This window comes from Bombus pascuorum, chromosome 1, assembly GCF_905332965.1.
Source record: "Bombus pascuorum chromosome 1, iyBomPasc1.1, whole genome shotgun sequence".
NCBI classification, from domain to species: Eukaryota; Metazoa; Arthropoda; class Insecta; order Hymenoptera; family Apidae; genus Bombus; species Bombus pascuorum.
The window spans coordinates 24,623,601-24,642,154 of NC_083488.1; the positions used below are offsets into that span (position 1 = coordinate 24,623,601).

An 18,554-nucleotide genomic window follows, 5' to 3' on the forward strand; every position below is an offset into this window, starting at 1 on the left:
GAGTATTTATTTATCAAGGAGATCGTGCTTTTCTGTATCTCGTGGTATTCATAAAGATAGAACTCAGTTTTCAAAGGTACCCGATTGATTGGTTCTACGAGTTTCCCGCAAAGGAGAAATGTATTTTCGTGGTACACTCGAAATACGTTACGTCGATGAAAACGTTTCGTATGAAATATACGACGGAGATTTGTTTTCGAGATCGTCTGATTGAACAGAATCCACGATTTTACATTGGCTAGGTGTATGTAAATATATGTAGGTTTGCGATATATGTAGTTTTGTAGATTCTTTCTGGTCTTTTAGCCATTGGCCTTAGAATTTTGAATGCATGATGTGGTTTAAAAGATTCAACAAATTCAGCTTTTACGTCTTTGTATCAAAATTTTAATATTTAAATTTAAAGAGAGACTGTCGTTCACTATGTGAACATGTATAAAACATTATTTTATGACGTCATACATCCTGAGAATATCAGCATCTCAATGCAATTCACCAACCTGTCACAGACGCAAAACACTCTGTTTACTCCGTTCCTCTATGATTTTCAATTTTTGCTGTAAAATCTCGCAATAACAGCATGTGTACATGGGAAAAACAAAACTCTGTAAATATTTGTCTATCTTCTCGACATTCCGGAATGAAAGTCTGCAAAAAGTCTCTATAGATAAATCACAATTTGCCAATTAATTCCGCGAGAACAATCAGCGTTTACGCCGTCCAATTCCTATCGGTGCGATACCAAAACAACGACAAACGTCTGTCAGTGGCTGTTCATTATCCGTTTCAATAATCGTCATCAACTTCAATTTATCGACAAAAGGGAAAGGCTTTATGGTATCTTGCGCGTACTGTACTGGCGATATTACAACGTTTAAATATTTTCCCTGGCAGCAGGTGGATATTACGCGTAATGCGTTCTCGATCGAAGTACATCGCGGTGGGGACGTCGTCGCATCGATGAAATTCCCCACGAAATACGCGGCAATATATGATAACAGTGCACAAAGTTGGAGAGAGAGATAGATAGACAGATAGATAGATAGATAGAGAGAGAGAGAAAGCGCGCGGGGTGCCTGATATTCGTTCAATTAACGAAGAATCTGCAATGCCAGAGTTTAACCTCGTCCGTCGATCATAAATTTCAACAGTCTATAACGCGAGTAGATGCTCGAAACTGTATCCAGCAGACACTTGGCGTCCTGTGCCGTTGGTAAGCAAGTTTCAAGCCTACTTCGAATACCGTCGGTCGAGTATTTGGAAGCGTGCCTCGTGAATAAGATCACTGAACCGGCCCCCGAAAACCTGGAGCCATCGAAACTCTGCGAGCCTTTCTTCGACTACGGAAACTGGAAACTTTGTTGCCAGAATTCGCGATTCGTCCTTCATTTTCTTTCCGCGTTATTTCGTTAATGTTCGAGCTCGAAATATGAGAACTTCGATGGGAAAAAGAAGCGAATGAAACGGACAAGGTGAAAATTAACGAAGGTTGTGATATGGATGAATAGGATGCGATTACATGGAATAGTTCTCTATAGCGATTCTTTATTTCGTGGATGATTTGCTTGTATTCTTGTTAAAATGTGAGATCTTGTGTTCACAGATTCGGATGAAAATTTCAACAGAGTGAAACATGATATATGTTAGTTGTTTTTGAAAATTAATCGAAATAAATAGAAAACGAATCGTTCCAAGAAAGATAATCACGAATTAAAATATTTCTTCAATGAAGCTTATTTTTGAATTATTAAACGACTTGGAAGAATATTAAAAATAAAAGAATTTCGTTTCCGGGATTTTAATCTCCAACAGTTTTAATTACGAAATGGGACGAATAACTATCAATCTCTTTTCCTTGTTATCAAAGGAACCTTTGAAAAGCTTTATAAAATGAAATTTATTCCCTGCCTCAAAGAGAGTTTTGACTTTTTAATCTCTAGATAAAAAGCGCACGATATTATATATTTGATTTTTTCGATTTTATTAGAAGTTTCTCAACTATATCAATTCATAAATTACCTGAGTATGGTTTAAAGGGAAACTTTCATATGATCCTTTAACGTTAATTGCCTGTAAGCAGTAAACTCCTAGCGCAGAGGTATTCAGGATCATGGTTCCCTTATTGTTCTAGGCAATAACCGTGCAACAAAGCTTTCGAACGACCTAATTTTCAATAGAAGAGGTATTTACAGGAGTTCATAGTCTCTTATCGCTGTAACGGCGAGTTGTAGCACGTTTAATGCCAAGATGAAGAATCTAGTTCTTCGAGTAGCCTACTATAATAAGATGACTGAGCAAGAAGTTGCTAGAATAGAAACTGATGAGATTCTCTCACTCCTCTTGCACACCAACGTTGTGCAAGTCAAATTCTAGAAATCCTTTGCGACTGTACGTTGGTTAAAAATGTGGCGCTTTAACCTCCATGCAAAATTGCAGGATTTAGAACCGGGAATAAACAGTTCTTTCGGCCAGGAACCGTATTTTAAAACGGATTCGGCCCTTTTGAAAGAAAAGGTGGTTGCACGGGGCTTTAGTCGCGCTTTGAATAAAACGCGACGAGATTTCCCTTGACATATTTTTATTTGGTTACGGGCATGTTTATATTTAAATTTTCAATGGAAAAAGATTATTGTAATGCAAGGGTAATTCCAATGGTGACCTAAGGGTGTCTGTTCGTTTCTCGTGTAGTAGGTAATTTTGATTCGTTTGCTATTATGTAGAGGCGATATGATTAATCGATGGTGTAGGAATGAATGTGATTTAATTCTAAAATGATATATATGATCTGTTCAAAAAATAATCCTTTTAATCCTTCAATCTTCTTAGAAGTACAATTTTTCTTAGGTATTTGCACACTGGTCCTGGTATTCCTTCTGTTATCTTTCAAAACAACTCGCGAAGTACTTTCTTCGAATCGCTGTACTATCGTGTCCTCGCTAAAGAATTTAACGAATCTTAACACAGTTTCAAGTTATCCTTTTAAAAGTTAAATTTCCTTGCGACAATCGAAGCAATTCGAGGATTAACGTCAGTTAATGTATGTTTTATTCAATGATGAAACGACAATTGCATTTGCGAAATAGAATGCAGTTATTGCGATTACTATTATCAATGATTACCCTAATAGACTTTGGGAGCAAGAAGCGAATATTAACTTGAATCGTGTACCCGTGACTCGACAAATTTTCGACGTGAACTAATTGCCGTTGCCATAATTTAATATTACCGGTGCAAGTTTTGGAAGTGTACATTTGTTCCCTAGGTCGAAGAATAACCTTAATTCGTAGTCATTAGATGAGCAAATCAGAAATTATATGAATGTACAATTTAAAATAAAAAATTAGTGGGAATAATTCCTGCTTTTGAATATTAACTGATGAAATGCCATTATTAGATTAGAAAATTGAGCGATGGGCGATTTATGGTTCAATAACGTGTTTGATTTATTAATCAACTAGTCAAACGTCAAACATCACCACTCAACATCAAAAGTGAATATTTGTTAATCAAACCTTTCGAATGATATCATTATAAGAGATTCCATTTAAATCACGTATCTTCATATATTATAAATCTGTAATTAAATATGCAGGATCGAAATAATTCCATGTTGTATATATTGAACATGCCGATTATTTGCATAGATAAGTATATAGATAAAACTTGATACCATTGATACGATTGCCTGTAAATACATTTCACTTCTTTTTCCTTTTCTTCGAAATATAAATAAAGTAATAAATAAATCTATGAATAATATCGACATTTTGGAATCGAATCATGCCGATTTTTGCGAAACGGCGAACGGTTCCAGGATTTATCGCGTTTAAAAAGCAGCGGACAGCACGAGTCGAGTTTCCGTTGCGGAGGAAAAGCGGTTTCTAGTTTCCTGCATGCCTACGAATGCGGTAGTCGAGGCTCGTAAATTATGAAGCGGAATTATGAAAAAAGGCACGAACTTCGCCGACGTTTCTGCGAAAATGCAGCAACGCACGAATCTACGTACGACTACCATGTATTCTGGTCGAATAAACGAATTTCAGAGGTGAAGTAGAATAGGGACGAAACCAAAATATTAAGTCATCCCATAAGCGATTTTCTTTCTTAATTTATCTGCGACAATTTGAATTGTATAAACAATTACTTATTAATATAAAATGTTACTTCAACTATTTAACCTTTCTAATCATCGATACCGGTCCAGTTGCAGAATTATCGAGATTTATCACTTCAGTGACAATTAATATCCTCCTATTATAGTAATTCAATTAAGAAGACCCGTGTCTCTTCCTGCAGCATGTTCGATTAATTATCACGGGTCGCTTATGGAAAACATAGACTGCGACGATAATTGGGTTAATTTTATACGAATAACGCCGAGTCACCTGTACGATAATTAATTATTGCTTCAACGAGAATCGCTCGTTCTTTCTCTCCCTTTTCTCCTCTTTTTCTCCCTGATATTCTTCGCGCGATTTATTAACGTCGGCCATTACGATCAACTAACGATGCTAATACAAATTTGTATTTCAAATATTAAATATCGTTCTGGATCATTATTTCGCGTGGCAGATTAATCTCGGATATATTCAGGAAGAGACCGGTCTATTTGCATTGCAAAGTTCCGTGCAATATGAAATGTAACTCGAACGAATCTCGATGACGTTCTCCACTGGATATCCCATTTCCACTAAATTAATGTGATTTCAGTGTGGCGACCGCGTGTCCCCTTAAGCTGTAATTATTCGTTTCACAGGGTTTTAACACGATAGTAAAATTTGATAATCGTAATTTATTAGATCGTCCGGAAAGTTTTACGTGAAAACTTCGTTGACGCTAAGTACTTGTAGTTTTATGTGCATTTGATTGAATCTTTGATATATTGCTATAATCGCTGGCGAACACGCAACTTCTTCGTTCTAAACCCTTTTCGTTTCTAATATATAATGTTGATTTTAATATATAGATATTATTGTTTATTATAGCCATTATTAGACTGTGGATGTGTATGCAAATTTATATTTTTATGAATACAATTAGATAAACATGCACATTTCAATATATTGTATATCTCTGCCTGTTACATACATATTTATTTATCATACGTATTTACATATCTACTTGGGAAAATATTTCCAGCATGATGTTAACAAAAAAAAAGCTGCATATTTTAAATTTAGAAAGTTTTGGTATGAAAAAGTTCACAAGTCACACTGAATATGCGCATACTATTATATGTACATGTGCCCACCAAGTGGTTACAGTAGTGGTAACAGTGGTTTTAGAGGAAATGCTTCATAGAGCAGAAGTTTGAGAGATCCTATGGACCGTAGATATTCCAGACCGCTTTTGAAAGTATCTGGAGGGTGTTTGAATCTGAATTTCATTTAGGGAATACAAGCAAGAAGTGGTTTAATTTATTCAAATTTTTTAATGAATATCATACGAAGGCAACAGACAAGTTAAATTTTAACATTCAGTAATTAATTCCATGCTGCCAAAACTATGCATACACGATGATACCAGCCACTTTGAATTTCTTTCACAAACATCATTTTCAAAACTACTTCCAAAAACATGCATTTACCATGTCGCTGCAGACTCATTTCAGCTTCGACTTTCTTATCGATCTATACTCGCTACGTATCGTGCCACCTTTGATCGTTCCGTTCAACAGAGAAGTAACTTGCATCTCGGTGAAAGAAAATTTTCTGATTAAAGTAGACCTGGAAGCTAGAGACTTATCCTCTTTGTACGAGCTGTTCAATCTCAATTCTATTACGAACGTACGATCTTGGAATATCTATGCAACCACGAGACGATGACACTAACAGATAGCCAGTTTCGAGAGGCGGAACTTCAACCTTGGATCGACGACGACAGACTAAACAAATTTCATCGAGCAAGTTTCTAGTTGACACTGATGTTTCTTTTGCTAGACAACGTATAATCAAGTATCGTAACATTTACACTGACACTGTATAAAACATGGCATAAGCATTCGTTCAACATTTCTCAAATAATTTCTACGCTGACATCAGGAAGAATATTTAAAGGTGAAATGTTTGAAGACCAGCTTAGAGTTGGTTATTGTCGAGGCAATAAAGCATAGACGAAGATTACAAGGAATTTTTATGTTTTGTTAGCGACAACATCAACATCTGGTAGAGACGCGAGTATTTTTAAAAAATAACCCACTTGTTAAATATCTTCGCGGAATATCAAACATTAGAACTAAATCTTTAAATTCCACAATTCGAACAATACCGTCAGTCGCTGGATTCACTCTCCAACTTGATGAATTACTACAAATTAATGAAATAAAAATCCCAAATAGGCTGATATGTAAGCAGCGCGTCCCACCAACTCAATTCCGATACGCGTAAATCGAACGTATCGTAACCGCGTGACTTAATAAATTCTATCCTCTCTTGAAGATCTGCTGTATCGGAAACCGACGTGGTTGTCCACGCAATCCCGATCTATTGACACGTAAAAACTCGTTATCGGAGCTGGAAAGCATTCGTCGTCTCTAGCAGCGTCCATTTATCTGTAGCCCTCGGTGCGGCCGGGAAAGCTTTTTCCAAGATTGCTATACCACTCCTTTGCTCTTTCCATTGTAACGAAATTCCGGTGTTTCACGACACACAGATGCACACACATACAAACACACGAAGTCTTATAGAAAGACACACGGCAGGGGAACCCGGCCGGTGCTCTTCCTTTAATCCGAACGCGAAGAGAAATCCCTGAGAGCCCCGGATGACGAGAGAGCCGCAGAGAAATGCCTCACCTTGTCCCGTCCTTGATTTTCTATCCACTCACTGGCCGACAGTTTGCTTTTCTTTCCTTCATCCGTCTATTTTAGTATCACTTCCTTTTTCCTCCCTTTTCTAACACAATCTCTCCCATTCATCCCTCCGAGAGGAGAGAAGCTCTCTTTCGGTGTTTCTCCGAGGGAATGACACCCTTAAAGCTGGTCCTCTCGCTTTCACCGTGCGAGACAGGAGATTCTCTCCTCATTTTACTTTTCAATCTTCGGGAGGATGCGATTTTCTTCCTCATTTCCAGTCTGACAATATTAGGGGATGAAGCGAGCGAATGGGTACCAAAGAGGGGGTAAGATCGAAGGGTGGAACGGTTTGAGAGATTCGCTAGGAGGTGAAGAGGGTGAAACTAAAGAGATAGAAAGGGTGCATCGGTAATCGACCTATCACCTGTTTGCGTTAGCACACCGTTAGGAAATTCGATTTACCTTAATGGCTTGCTACCATTCAACACTTTCAAGATTCCTTCTCCTGAATGACTTTAAACATCTGGACTATATTTTCCAGTGTTTTGTATCTTTTTTAGCGATTTCATTTGGGTGCGTAGAACGCTGCTTCACCAGAGGCTATTTGAGAATGCGAGAACGTTTTAAACTCGGGGGATGAAATGAGTCGCTATCGTGTTTTGGATAAGGATTCGATGAGTTTTCCATGTTTAACTGTTACATTATGGAAAGTGATATTGCTTAATAGAATGGAGGAAATCTAGCCTTTTATACCGTTTTATACAGAACTTTTGCTTTGTAAGCATTTTTCTTTATTTTCATTGTGAGCGTACCAAAGAAAGTTTGAGAATTTTCTATCTCAGGTATCCCAGAATTCTGCATAACAATTAGCATACGAAAATATGTAGCACTATTTGTAGTTATACTGGGTGTTATAGAATACGTTTTCCAGCCTCGCAGCATACGCTCATGCATATATTACGTTTTATGTTGTCAAATGGTGAAAGGGATTAAAAGCAATTAGTCACTACGTCCTGCAGTAAATTACTAAATTATGAAAATATGCGAGTAGTCTCCTAATAACGTACTCAGAGCACATTACAAGAAGCCATGTACGATACTTAATTAGACATTTTGCCCTTTAAATAGTATTTTCTAGTCGTAATTGAAATATCAACATTCTACACATAGCATATAATCATTTCAATTATACTTTCCAAATATTCGCAGATTCACTATGGTAAATGAAACTTGTACATTCGTAAATCCACTTCCTCACATAAAGCTATATTCAGTTCTATTAACTTCCTCTTTCGCCATTTCGATTAACGCCCAGGAATTATTAGAAAGGAATGAAGAAAGTAGTTTGGTTGGAGCAATTAGCGAAGAACCTCTAAGCCCGAGCAAAAAGGATTTAGAATCTGCATTATGGCGTTTCATCGCGATCTGAGAAATTCGGCGTCGCCTCGTCATGGCCTGACTCGCGCGAATCCGGCTTAACCCGACCACGGTTCGTGTGCAAAGAGCCAACTGCGCGACCACGTACACATCGACGCATGATTATACTTAGCGTAAGGTGATTATTTTGCTGAAGCTACTTGGGAGTCGGACAACTAGTATTAAGCCGGGTACGGTATCGCGTCAAAACTTTCCGGGATCTGCTAGTAATCGCGTCAGAAAATAAACGATTAAGGGGATACAGAACTTGTGTTGCATACGAATGCACTGTGAAAAGGACCTGATTGTAATTTTGAAAGCGTAATTTATGAATTTTGTGAGGCACGGCTTAGAATTTGAAACAGAAATTAAATAAGGGTTGCTTACCACGTGAAGATGAATTTTTATTATACGATTGGAAATTAATGAATTTTGTAGCTACTGGATCCAAATAAATCTAGTTTACGTGTTTAGCGAAGTATAATTTAGATTTTCATATAGGAATTAAATAAGATTGATATCAAGGAATTAAAGATTAATAATAAGATTAATATCAGATTATTAATAAGATTAATATCAAGGGATTATACACGATTGAATTTTCTAGATGTTGGATGCATATACAGAATCAGAAAAAATTTAGAGAAATTATAAAAAATATGTTTAATTGAAAATACGTACATGTGACGGAGGAAATTTAGCGGAATGCAATGAAGATGTAAATTTGCATTTTGATATCGTTTGCATATTACGTGGATACGATTAAATATACGTTCGAATTTATTTCCAAAAAACAAATCCTGACAAAAATTAATTTCAAATAACAAGTTTGCATACAGGTTAAATAGGTGGAATGCCATCAACCTGCAATTTATGTATCATTCCGTATTCAATGTAACATGACCCGTTCGATTAATCGTAAGACAACGACGCGTCACCCAAACAATCCAGGACTCTCACAAATAACGGCTGATTCATGATCCCGAATAAAATTTCAATGTATAAATTTTCTTTTTCTCCGTTTACGAACAATAATTTGTATGCAAACTCACCTCGAGAACATGTTCCGCTTGGTTCTCTCGATCGAGTTTCCGGCCACTGGTCGTGATCAAACCTGAAACATAATTAAATAGAGAATTAGATCAGCAACCTTAATAAATCCCGATTAAACGGTGTTTCAATTAAGGTTTCTGGGCTGACGTTTTATCGTCGAGTACCGACCGGTAAACCGACGCCACCGAGCAAACCGGAGGACAATTCTCCGTGGCAATTTACGGTGAAATGAAAAGGCCTCAATTAGCGGGACAAAGATTAGCTCGATGCCCACGGTTTCCACGAAATTATAGCGTTCAGATTTCACCGGGATCCCGTCGAACTCGTCTCTCTATTCTTTCCCTCGTTGTTCACATTTTCTCCCTTCACCTCTTTCTCCTCGTCTCTTTTTCATTTTCTATGCAATTACGTATAGATATACATACTGTAGCTGTCGAATATATTCGTGCATTTAGCGTAGAAAATTTGTATGAATATATTATGTGTGTTGTACAAGATTTTCTGAAACTTCTGAAATATATTGGTAACAAAGTGTATATTGCAAGTATATATAAATTTAGTAAAAAGCTAATATGACACGGATAGAGGTCTTAAATATATAATTAGTGCTAAAGATGGCCTCGTTAAATATTATGGCTTTCTATAATGTATAAATGACTGTACAAATACTTTATTGACTTTTTCTGCACGAAATATCCGTATCTTCTCGATACATTTTCAAATTCGTTTCAAACTTTGCGAACGTAATTATGATAGCCACATCTCATCATAGTGCTAGTGAAATTTCAAAGGGTTTCTTGTAGCACACATAATATTACAATATATTCATAAGGAGATTCCACGTGTGTTTAAATACTCTCGAGTGTCACTGTATATTTACGCACATACAGTATATTTTATTTCACACCCACGATTCAATGCACGACATTCAGGGATTCGTTTGTGGTTTCACTTGACGAAAATTCGAGGACTAACGATGACCGACGATAGATATGCCGTTCCGTTCGTTCAATTCGCAGCGAAGAACGAACGGTTTTCCGTCACAGCGTGGAATCGAAAAGGCTCGAATGCCTCGCGGACACCGGGCGTTTCGCGCATCCGTCTGCCTTCGACGAGTGTCGTCGAAAAATAATTGAGGGAAGGGGGAAAAAAATGAGAGTTTCGGGTCTGGCATTGTCTGTAGCCGAGCTTCGAACGTTGGCGATCGAGAAACGTCGACGTGGTAATTGGGTTTCGGCCCTCTATTCGGAGACCGTAACAATTTCGCGGCAAATTGTTCTCCGCGACGCGTCCCTTCTCGTTTTTCCACCGATGTTCGTCGCCAGGAACGAAAGAAATTCGATCCGGAGAAAGACTGAAAAGGGGGAACGTTTCTTACGATTGATTTGATGTTGCACAGATGAGAGAGAAGATTAATTATTTATAAGAAGAATGGATGGTCGAAATGAGACTGAAGCGTTGATATTACCGTTTAAATGGGTTAAATTAAAATTTTCCCGTCGATGAGTAAAATTAGAAATATATTTGAAGAGTTAAATGTAAATCCTTCGTTCATGGTTAAATGCAACAATTCTGACGAAGAAAGTGAAGGACCAATGTTTTCTTGTTCGAATAAGTTGAAATAAAAATTAATCCAAACTGTACTATTTAGTATTACTGACTCTTTCAATGATTTTTGTAATTACTTCTTTCGAAAGTTAGAAAGAATTTTCCATTTTGTTAAGCTACACCTACAACGTAATCATTTTAACTATATTTCAGTATGTAGCATCTACCAGAGCAACTTTTTGACAGGATGACAGAAGATTTAACCGGATGCAGACAGTTTCCGGACTCTGAGAACGTTTCTAAAAGCAACATCGCAGAACAAAAACGAAGCCCCTGAAAATATTTCCAGAGTACATTGTCCCGCGGTCGCATTCCTTTTTTTTCTCTTCTGCACGGTTTCTCCGGCTTCCGGCAACCGTAGCAAACGACGCAGATTTTATATTTCAACCGGAAATACTAATCAGGTTAAGAAGCCGCATGTTTCTATTTCGCGAAGAAGCGAGATGTTTGCCACGCGTGCGCGAAATTTACCAAACCTCTGATTCTGTGCATTTCCATTACACTTTGAGTGGGGAACGTTTGAATTTCGTGGATGCGAAATATATTGAACGCGGCTGTGTTCACGAATTGTGTTCACGAATGTGTTCAGGAAGCTAATTACCGACCAAATGCATGCGCTAATTAGAAAGCTTTATTTAGCTCCTTGAGGTCTGATGTACTCAATAGGGAATATTATCAAAAATTGCGTAAAAATGAATTGCTGATTAAATTTCTGTAATTCAATCGCAATTTATTTTCAAATATTTCCTTCTTCCGTTGACGTGCCTTTTGTCTACTTCTTTCAGAGATAAAAAATAATTTACAGGTACATTCGTCCAATAATATCTATATATAAATTTAAATTACGTAGCGTGGCTGTAAAAGAAAAAAATTAATTACAATATTGAACATAATTGACGAAACGAGCATGAATACCCAATTAGCTATGGTAAAGAATCAATTACAATTGCAAATTGAATTTTTAGTAAGTAAATGAAGATTTGTATACATTAAAATTCCAATAGATGCCAACAAAGTTCGAACGTTTCAATATTCTTCAACTGTATAATTCAGTTTGGTTACTGTTGGACAACATCAGCATAATATAATTTACTTTTTGTAACGAAACCAAACATTTCATTTAAAGCACAAATTTTCTATAAATTACATAAAAATACGCAGTTTACTAATAACAAAAGCTCGTGCTTGTGTGTATTATATAATTAGAAACACAAAGCTGTCGGATCACACAGCGCCATCAAAATGACGATATCGCGTCATTTGATCGAATCGAGCCCAGATCACAATCACAGGTCGATATAAAAAATTGACAAGAAACGACAGTACGGTCGTCAAATGCAATGTCGTTGCTCGAATGCGACGCTGGTACGACGTACACTTTTCTGGCCAAAAGATTCGACGTGGTAATAAAGGTCGACGTTCTGCCAGCGCGCGCTTTTCTCGTTGGAATCACTGGTGAAACGAGAAAAAGGGGAAGGTTAGAAGGGTGAGATGACGCGACGAATGTACAGGGTGAGTCTGAAAGGCTGTTGGAAAATTTACGAGGGTGATACACGTGTGTCAAAGCTAAGATATGTAAACGATAAAATGGAACCACGATAGAGTAGAGTTCTTTTCGGTTCGCACTGCAGCTCCAAACTGGAGATGATTTTCGTGTGGTTATGGATACGGAGTTGATTTTTATATGGAATTTAGAGAAACATATGGAATTTCGAATAACAGAGTGAAAGAATGGATTGATGTTTTGTTGATTTTTCTATAGTTACGTAACATGAAAATTAAAATAGTTTTGAAAATGCTCTATTCTTTTTAGGTATTTAAATAATTTATAATAACACATACTCTCTACGATTCTTTTATATTTATTAATTATTGGATTTTACTGGGATCTACGTTTAACTCCTACATTCCTTTTTTAATAAGCAAGTCCCTTTTTTATTGAAAAAATATGTAACAAAAGCTAAAATGGAAAACAAAAGATTTACACTAAACTACATTGTATGCATACCAATTTAAATAACATTTTAACACAACGTACGTAATTTAATACGTTTAATGGCGCTCTTCCGGTTCAAAAACGATCCAAAACTCTTACAAAACAAGGTACAATACTTCTACTCCCCTGATTCATTCGCGCCACCCTCTAGACTCAATCCACATAAGAAAAGAATGATCGCGAGAAACGAGAGATTGTCGAAAAATAAAGTGAACAAGACGAAGTGGAAAAGAAAGGGAAAGCCTAATACTGGTAAAAACTCGACGACGAATAGAAAAGTTCGCGACATAGAACGCATTTAAATAATTGCTTTTCGTTTTGGTCCCTCGGTCTCATCACATCGAGACATCGTCGTCTCGACTGACTCACTCGGATGAACGCGCGGTTCGTCACACAGACAGCTTTCTCCGCGGGAAATTCGTTATCGGAAATCAAAACTATTCGCGATATTATCGACAGTACTATCTGGTTCCGCCGGTATACCAAGATGTGCCGCTATCATCAGATCAGAACGGATTTATTTTTCGTCTCCCCGGAGCACAACCGACGACGTTCATCCCCGAGATCTCGAAGCCCGCCGGCAGCTTACTCTATGACGACGGCTAAAAAATATTCCGTGGAAAACCGTGGGACCAGTCAGCTTCCCCGGAGAAATTTTTTTCTCTGCACAGTTCACGTCGCGTCGTCGAGCGTGATTTCCGGTGAAGAGTGTCGCAGAGGTTCTTTTCACGTGCATTCGAGGAACATCCCCGCCGCGTGAAAATATCGCGACTGAACGAACAGTGTTGCGTATATAGGCTGCGTGTTTGAGCGGGGAAAAATTGTGAATCGAAGTTTGAAAAGGGCTTTTGGGGAACAGAGGAATGTTAGTGACATCTTAGAAGGTAGAACTGTATATATTGTGTTATTGGTCAAGTTTGATTTATGTTAAAAATTAATTATACACTATATTTACGTTCGTTACAGCTAAGCCTAAGTGAAACGAATCGAAATGATACGGATGTGTCTTTGTTAATGTTGAAGTGATCGCCACTTCTGAGAAAACTCTACATCTGGTCTTCGGTTTCTCAAGTGCTAAGGTCATCGATAGCGCGTAGACAAAAGAATAACCTTAACAGTTAATTTCCAATTGCGTGATGATCGAAGTGTTTTTTAACGGGTTAAATGGTCGCATATTATTTGTTAGTTTCGCGAACACTGGTCGTAACGGAGCTTAAACATTAAAATATCGTGAAATATTCAGTAACATACATTCTACAACGAACTAATCCGATGTTAAAACGAAATGCAGCACAAGTAACAAGTTGTAATATTATTGTAGCGTCCTGATAAAAAGTGGTTCATCAAGCATAATTCATTTTCATAGAATTAGCACGTGATCGAAATCAAGACAGAACTCGAGAATCGGGAGATTTATCGCGGTCACGTGTTATTTAGGTATGCAAATTACGCATCTTGCTCCATAGATCGGTAAAGGTGAAACTCCGGCGAGTTGAAGGCACGAAATCAGGACGCTTGGAAATTTAACGAGCGCCGGTACAATCAGGAGCTGCCATTGATCGCGTATGAAGAATCGAAACAATTGCTACCTATCGACGTGTACGTATCGCTTTGAATTGCAAATGCGTCGCGGGATCTTAAAATTCGTGCCGGATCGGCTGGTGTTTTTCGGTCATGTCGAGCTATCGACCTTATTCCATCGGTTCCGATCGTCGAATAAACTTGGATAAACTCGCGAACGCGATTCTAGAAGCTCTCAATCGACGACATAGGACCTTCGTATTGAGTTTCCACGTGAACAGGTGTTAAACGAAGGAACGAGCGAACGGGATAAAAATAAAAGAGCGAAATCGCAGGGTTGAATGAGCTGGACTGAACACCCTGGTTGCGACTGAATTTCGCATTCGAAATGTATGACGAGAGTTTGGTGGAAGAAAAAGTAGATTTACCGAGTTTTATATTCGTCAAGTTAAGGACATGCGAATAAAATATAGCTTTCATGTCATGTTTGCAGGAAATTTCAGAAACTTCAAATATTTCAAAAGCATAAAAATAGAAACAATAAATGACCAGAGAAACGTATAAACAGATAAATAAATATGTATATTGAAAACTAGTAATTAATACTCGTGTGACGATAGCGTCACGTCACAGGTCATCATATTGTTACGTAACTTTGTATAATAGATATTAAAGTATCACGATTTCAGGTAAAAGTATAGCAAAATTTAGTCGGATTCAACGAAGGATAAAACGAGGAGTACATAGTTAAAAGCTGAACATTGAAATGTGAATATCTTTCAAAACGGATTGAAAATATATTAATACATTGACAGTATTAAAAATGTACTAATGATCCATAATTTTGCATAAATATAAAATTTCGCTTCAAATATCTTTTCAATTGGACGAATAACCAAAATAATATCCCCATCGTTGTTCGCTTGTTCGAATACTCGATTGCAGCAGACATAAAAAAACCTTTTCGTGATAAAACGCGATGTTCACCGGATACGACTAACCTGTTTCACTGGCGCATGTGTACACACAGCTTTCCCCGGGCTGCAGCGTATTACACAGCCGAGAGAGCCGTGGTATCTGATCTAATCCCCGCAATAGCATTCCCGAAACGTCGTGATTATCCGTTATTATTTCCTGCGTTTCTTTAAATAAAAACAATGCAGCTGGTGAACCGTAAACGTAACAACCGCGCGAAATTAGATCGCTTCGCGGTGACTCTCGCGCTGTAACTTACGCAATCTCGTCCGTAGTAGTCGGCTCTTTAAGCAGCGTTTGCGTTAGGCAACTTTTGCTCGATTGACCACAGTCGATCGGTCTCGAATCATTGGAACTCAGTTGAAAGTTTTCCGTGTAAACCAAATTTCAATCAAGTGGAAACCTTCGGACAACTTGTGATCGTCTAAACTGAAGTCATCCATTTGTCCACTTTAGGTCCAACGATTTACTTTTACGTCACGTAATTACGAATTATGTTAGGCTTCGCGATTTGTTCTTTTGGTTTCCGCGAACTCGTTCGTTCTGCTTTTCGTTCGAATCGGGAACGGTTAAAGAAAGGAAATGGAGAAGTGTTTCGTTACGTGCGCGTAATTGCGATAACGAACCTGAGGGAGTTATGCTGTACAATGTACATGCGATTTCTGACCTTCTTTTCGAGTTGATTGTTGGGATGTTTTATGGCCGGAATCGTGCTGCAGTTCATTGTGCAGTGTCTTTTCTTTTTACTGGATCCTATCGGCCAACAATTCTTTCTTTCGTTCTTACACGCGAATGTCAGACATGTAGCGAAGAAACAGTTCTAATTTGTTAGAAATTTGAGAATGCTACGCGTAGTTAATCGCAAGCTTATCTCTGTGCAAAAGAATTTCCATTTGTAATCGAGATAGTAGCAAAGTTTGAAAACAGAGTAGTAATAAATTTACAGATCTAGCATCTCATAAAAATTCATAAATATTGTTATCAGGGGAAGAATTTCATTCTAATTAATGCTCTGACAAATATTCTGTTCTCATATCATTAACATTCGCCTCCTTTTAAATTTACAAAAATTCCTATAGTAAAATATCCATTGATAATCAGGCGAAGATTCAGAGTTTATGTTTCCAATTTCCAAACTCGACGCAATTCTTGGTTCAATAGTAACACCGAATGAAATAGACATAAATTATAGTTGTTTTATCATCACCACCATCAGCATCAATCAATACATTAAATACTTATTAACGAGCAGATAATTCATCTTGGTACCTCGCGTTCATCTTTCTTCCTATCAGAAACATTTACGATTACCTCCGGCCAACTCTCCATTCCCTCAACGATAATTCATACAATCAGGCATCGCTACCATCTTGCGTCTTTCGATTCCCACAAAGGCCGGCGATTGCATCGGTTCACAAATCGCCGAGCGATTACAGTACGCACGCGTGCGTAGTTCCTAATCGCGGCGATCAATTTCGCGTTCGCTAGACGAAGAGAAAGTACGCGTATAAGCATACGTTTATACGTTGCAAAATGGCCAGGGTGAAATTCCCGGCTAAACGACCTATCTGTTCTTCACGCACGATCATCGTAGTTACCATGGCGATCTGTAGGCTTATTTCGAATCTCCCCGGCTTGTTTCTAAATCTGCGTATTCGCCGACTAAGCAGAATCCACGTAAACGTTCATGATCAGTCGGATATTCTGATAAGTATTTTCGATGCGCATTTGTCGACTACTCTAATGTTAGATATGTTCTACTCTCGCATCGCACAATATACTACGTAGCTTTGATTACAATTTTGAGCGCTCATTTTTAATTATTTGCTGTAGATTGATGTTAAATTTATAGATCAACGCGTTGACCTCCACCCGGATTTTATATATTTTTCCCTGGAAGCTGTAATAGATTGAAATATGTTACGCTATAATATTTAATTTTTGCAAAATATTACGTTATATTGACAAATTCTGATAATGATAAATAAATAAATTCTTTTCTGATAATGTTGTCTAAATCACTCGCATCATTAACAAATTTTTACTTCATAAAATTTACCTTATCTTAATTACTTTAAAAAATTTAATCGCACGGACCATCAACGATCTTGATAGTCAACGTGTTCGTTGAAATAAATTGATAGAACGTGTGGAAAGATTATTCGCATAATTGATAGATAATAAAACGTAACGTTAAAGAACGCCAAAATTTCGAAGCAATTCCAAGGACCTATATCTTCCTGCTCCTTATTCCATCAAGATTCAAGCATCACGGAGCTCCATCAATTTGTCGCTCAGCAGCCGTAGAACCGTCAGCTCTGTGAGATCGAAATTCATTTCCGACGATCCCGCGGATATATCCCGGTTGAACCGCGGAAGCCTAAAAGCGCTTAACTTCCAGCTACCATTTGATCTAGCGTGCTCGACGCATCGAATTCCCGCTGGAGATCGCGAAATCGGCTTAACGGACTCGACGACCGCGTTAAACCACGCAACGTTTTACGCACCCCTGTAGTCTCCTACATATTTATCCGAGATTATTACGCTTTGTCACAGACGATCCACCGGATAAACAGCTTAGAGGAAAAGAAGCAACCGAATGCGTTCGCGTTTCACTTAATCACTGTATTAGATTAAGTCGCGTATACACACGGTGTGCAAATGGTTTCGTGCATTGTTGATGAAAGGGATATGCCGAGGTCGCATTACACTAATCTTTTGACTCGTGATAGTAATTGCGAGAATCAGAAGAAAAGCAGTGTAAATGACGCAGCATCTTTAAAACTCCTTTTGTTATAGAGGAAATTTCGATACCAGAAAAATCACTTGGAAATATTAATGTATTGTGGCTATGATTACATTGTACTGTTTTCTGACGAGCTAAGAAAAAATTGTAAAAATACATTTTATCGGAATAAATTATTTTTGTAATTACTGAAAACCTTTAGTTTCTTTATATCATTTAATACCAGTTCGCTATGCATGGAATTTTGAATCAAGCATTTTAATTATTCCAGCTTTTGAATATTACAGATAGAACGACTGATTATATAACCAACCCTTTAAAAAAATATTAAATCGTGAGAATACTAATCATTAAAAAAATACAAAAAATAATAGTGAATTATGAAGTTAGTATAAAATATTATTTAATGTTTGACTCGACGAAGAAATGAAAAAGCCAGGATTCTG

General features: G+C 37.5%; 1 protein-coding gene across 8 annotated transcripts in view; it reads right to left on the minus strand.

Annotated features, from left to right (window-relative positions):
* Positions 1-18,554, minus strand: part of LOC132914727 (fat-like cadherin-related tumor suppressor homolog) — a 499,421-nt gene that overhangs the window by 43,263 nt on the left and 437,604 nt on the right. For all 8 annotated transcript variants that reach the window (XM_060974111.1, XM_060974104.1, XM_060974095.1 and 5 more), the window contains exon 6: positions 9,262-9,323. In XM_060974111.1, coding sequence (XP_060830094.1) covers positions 9,262-9,323 — 62 coding nt within the window. The remainder of the gene's footprint in view (positions 1-9,261; positions 9,324-18,554) is intronic.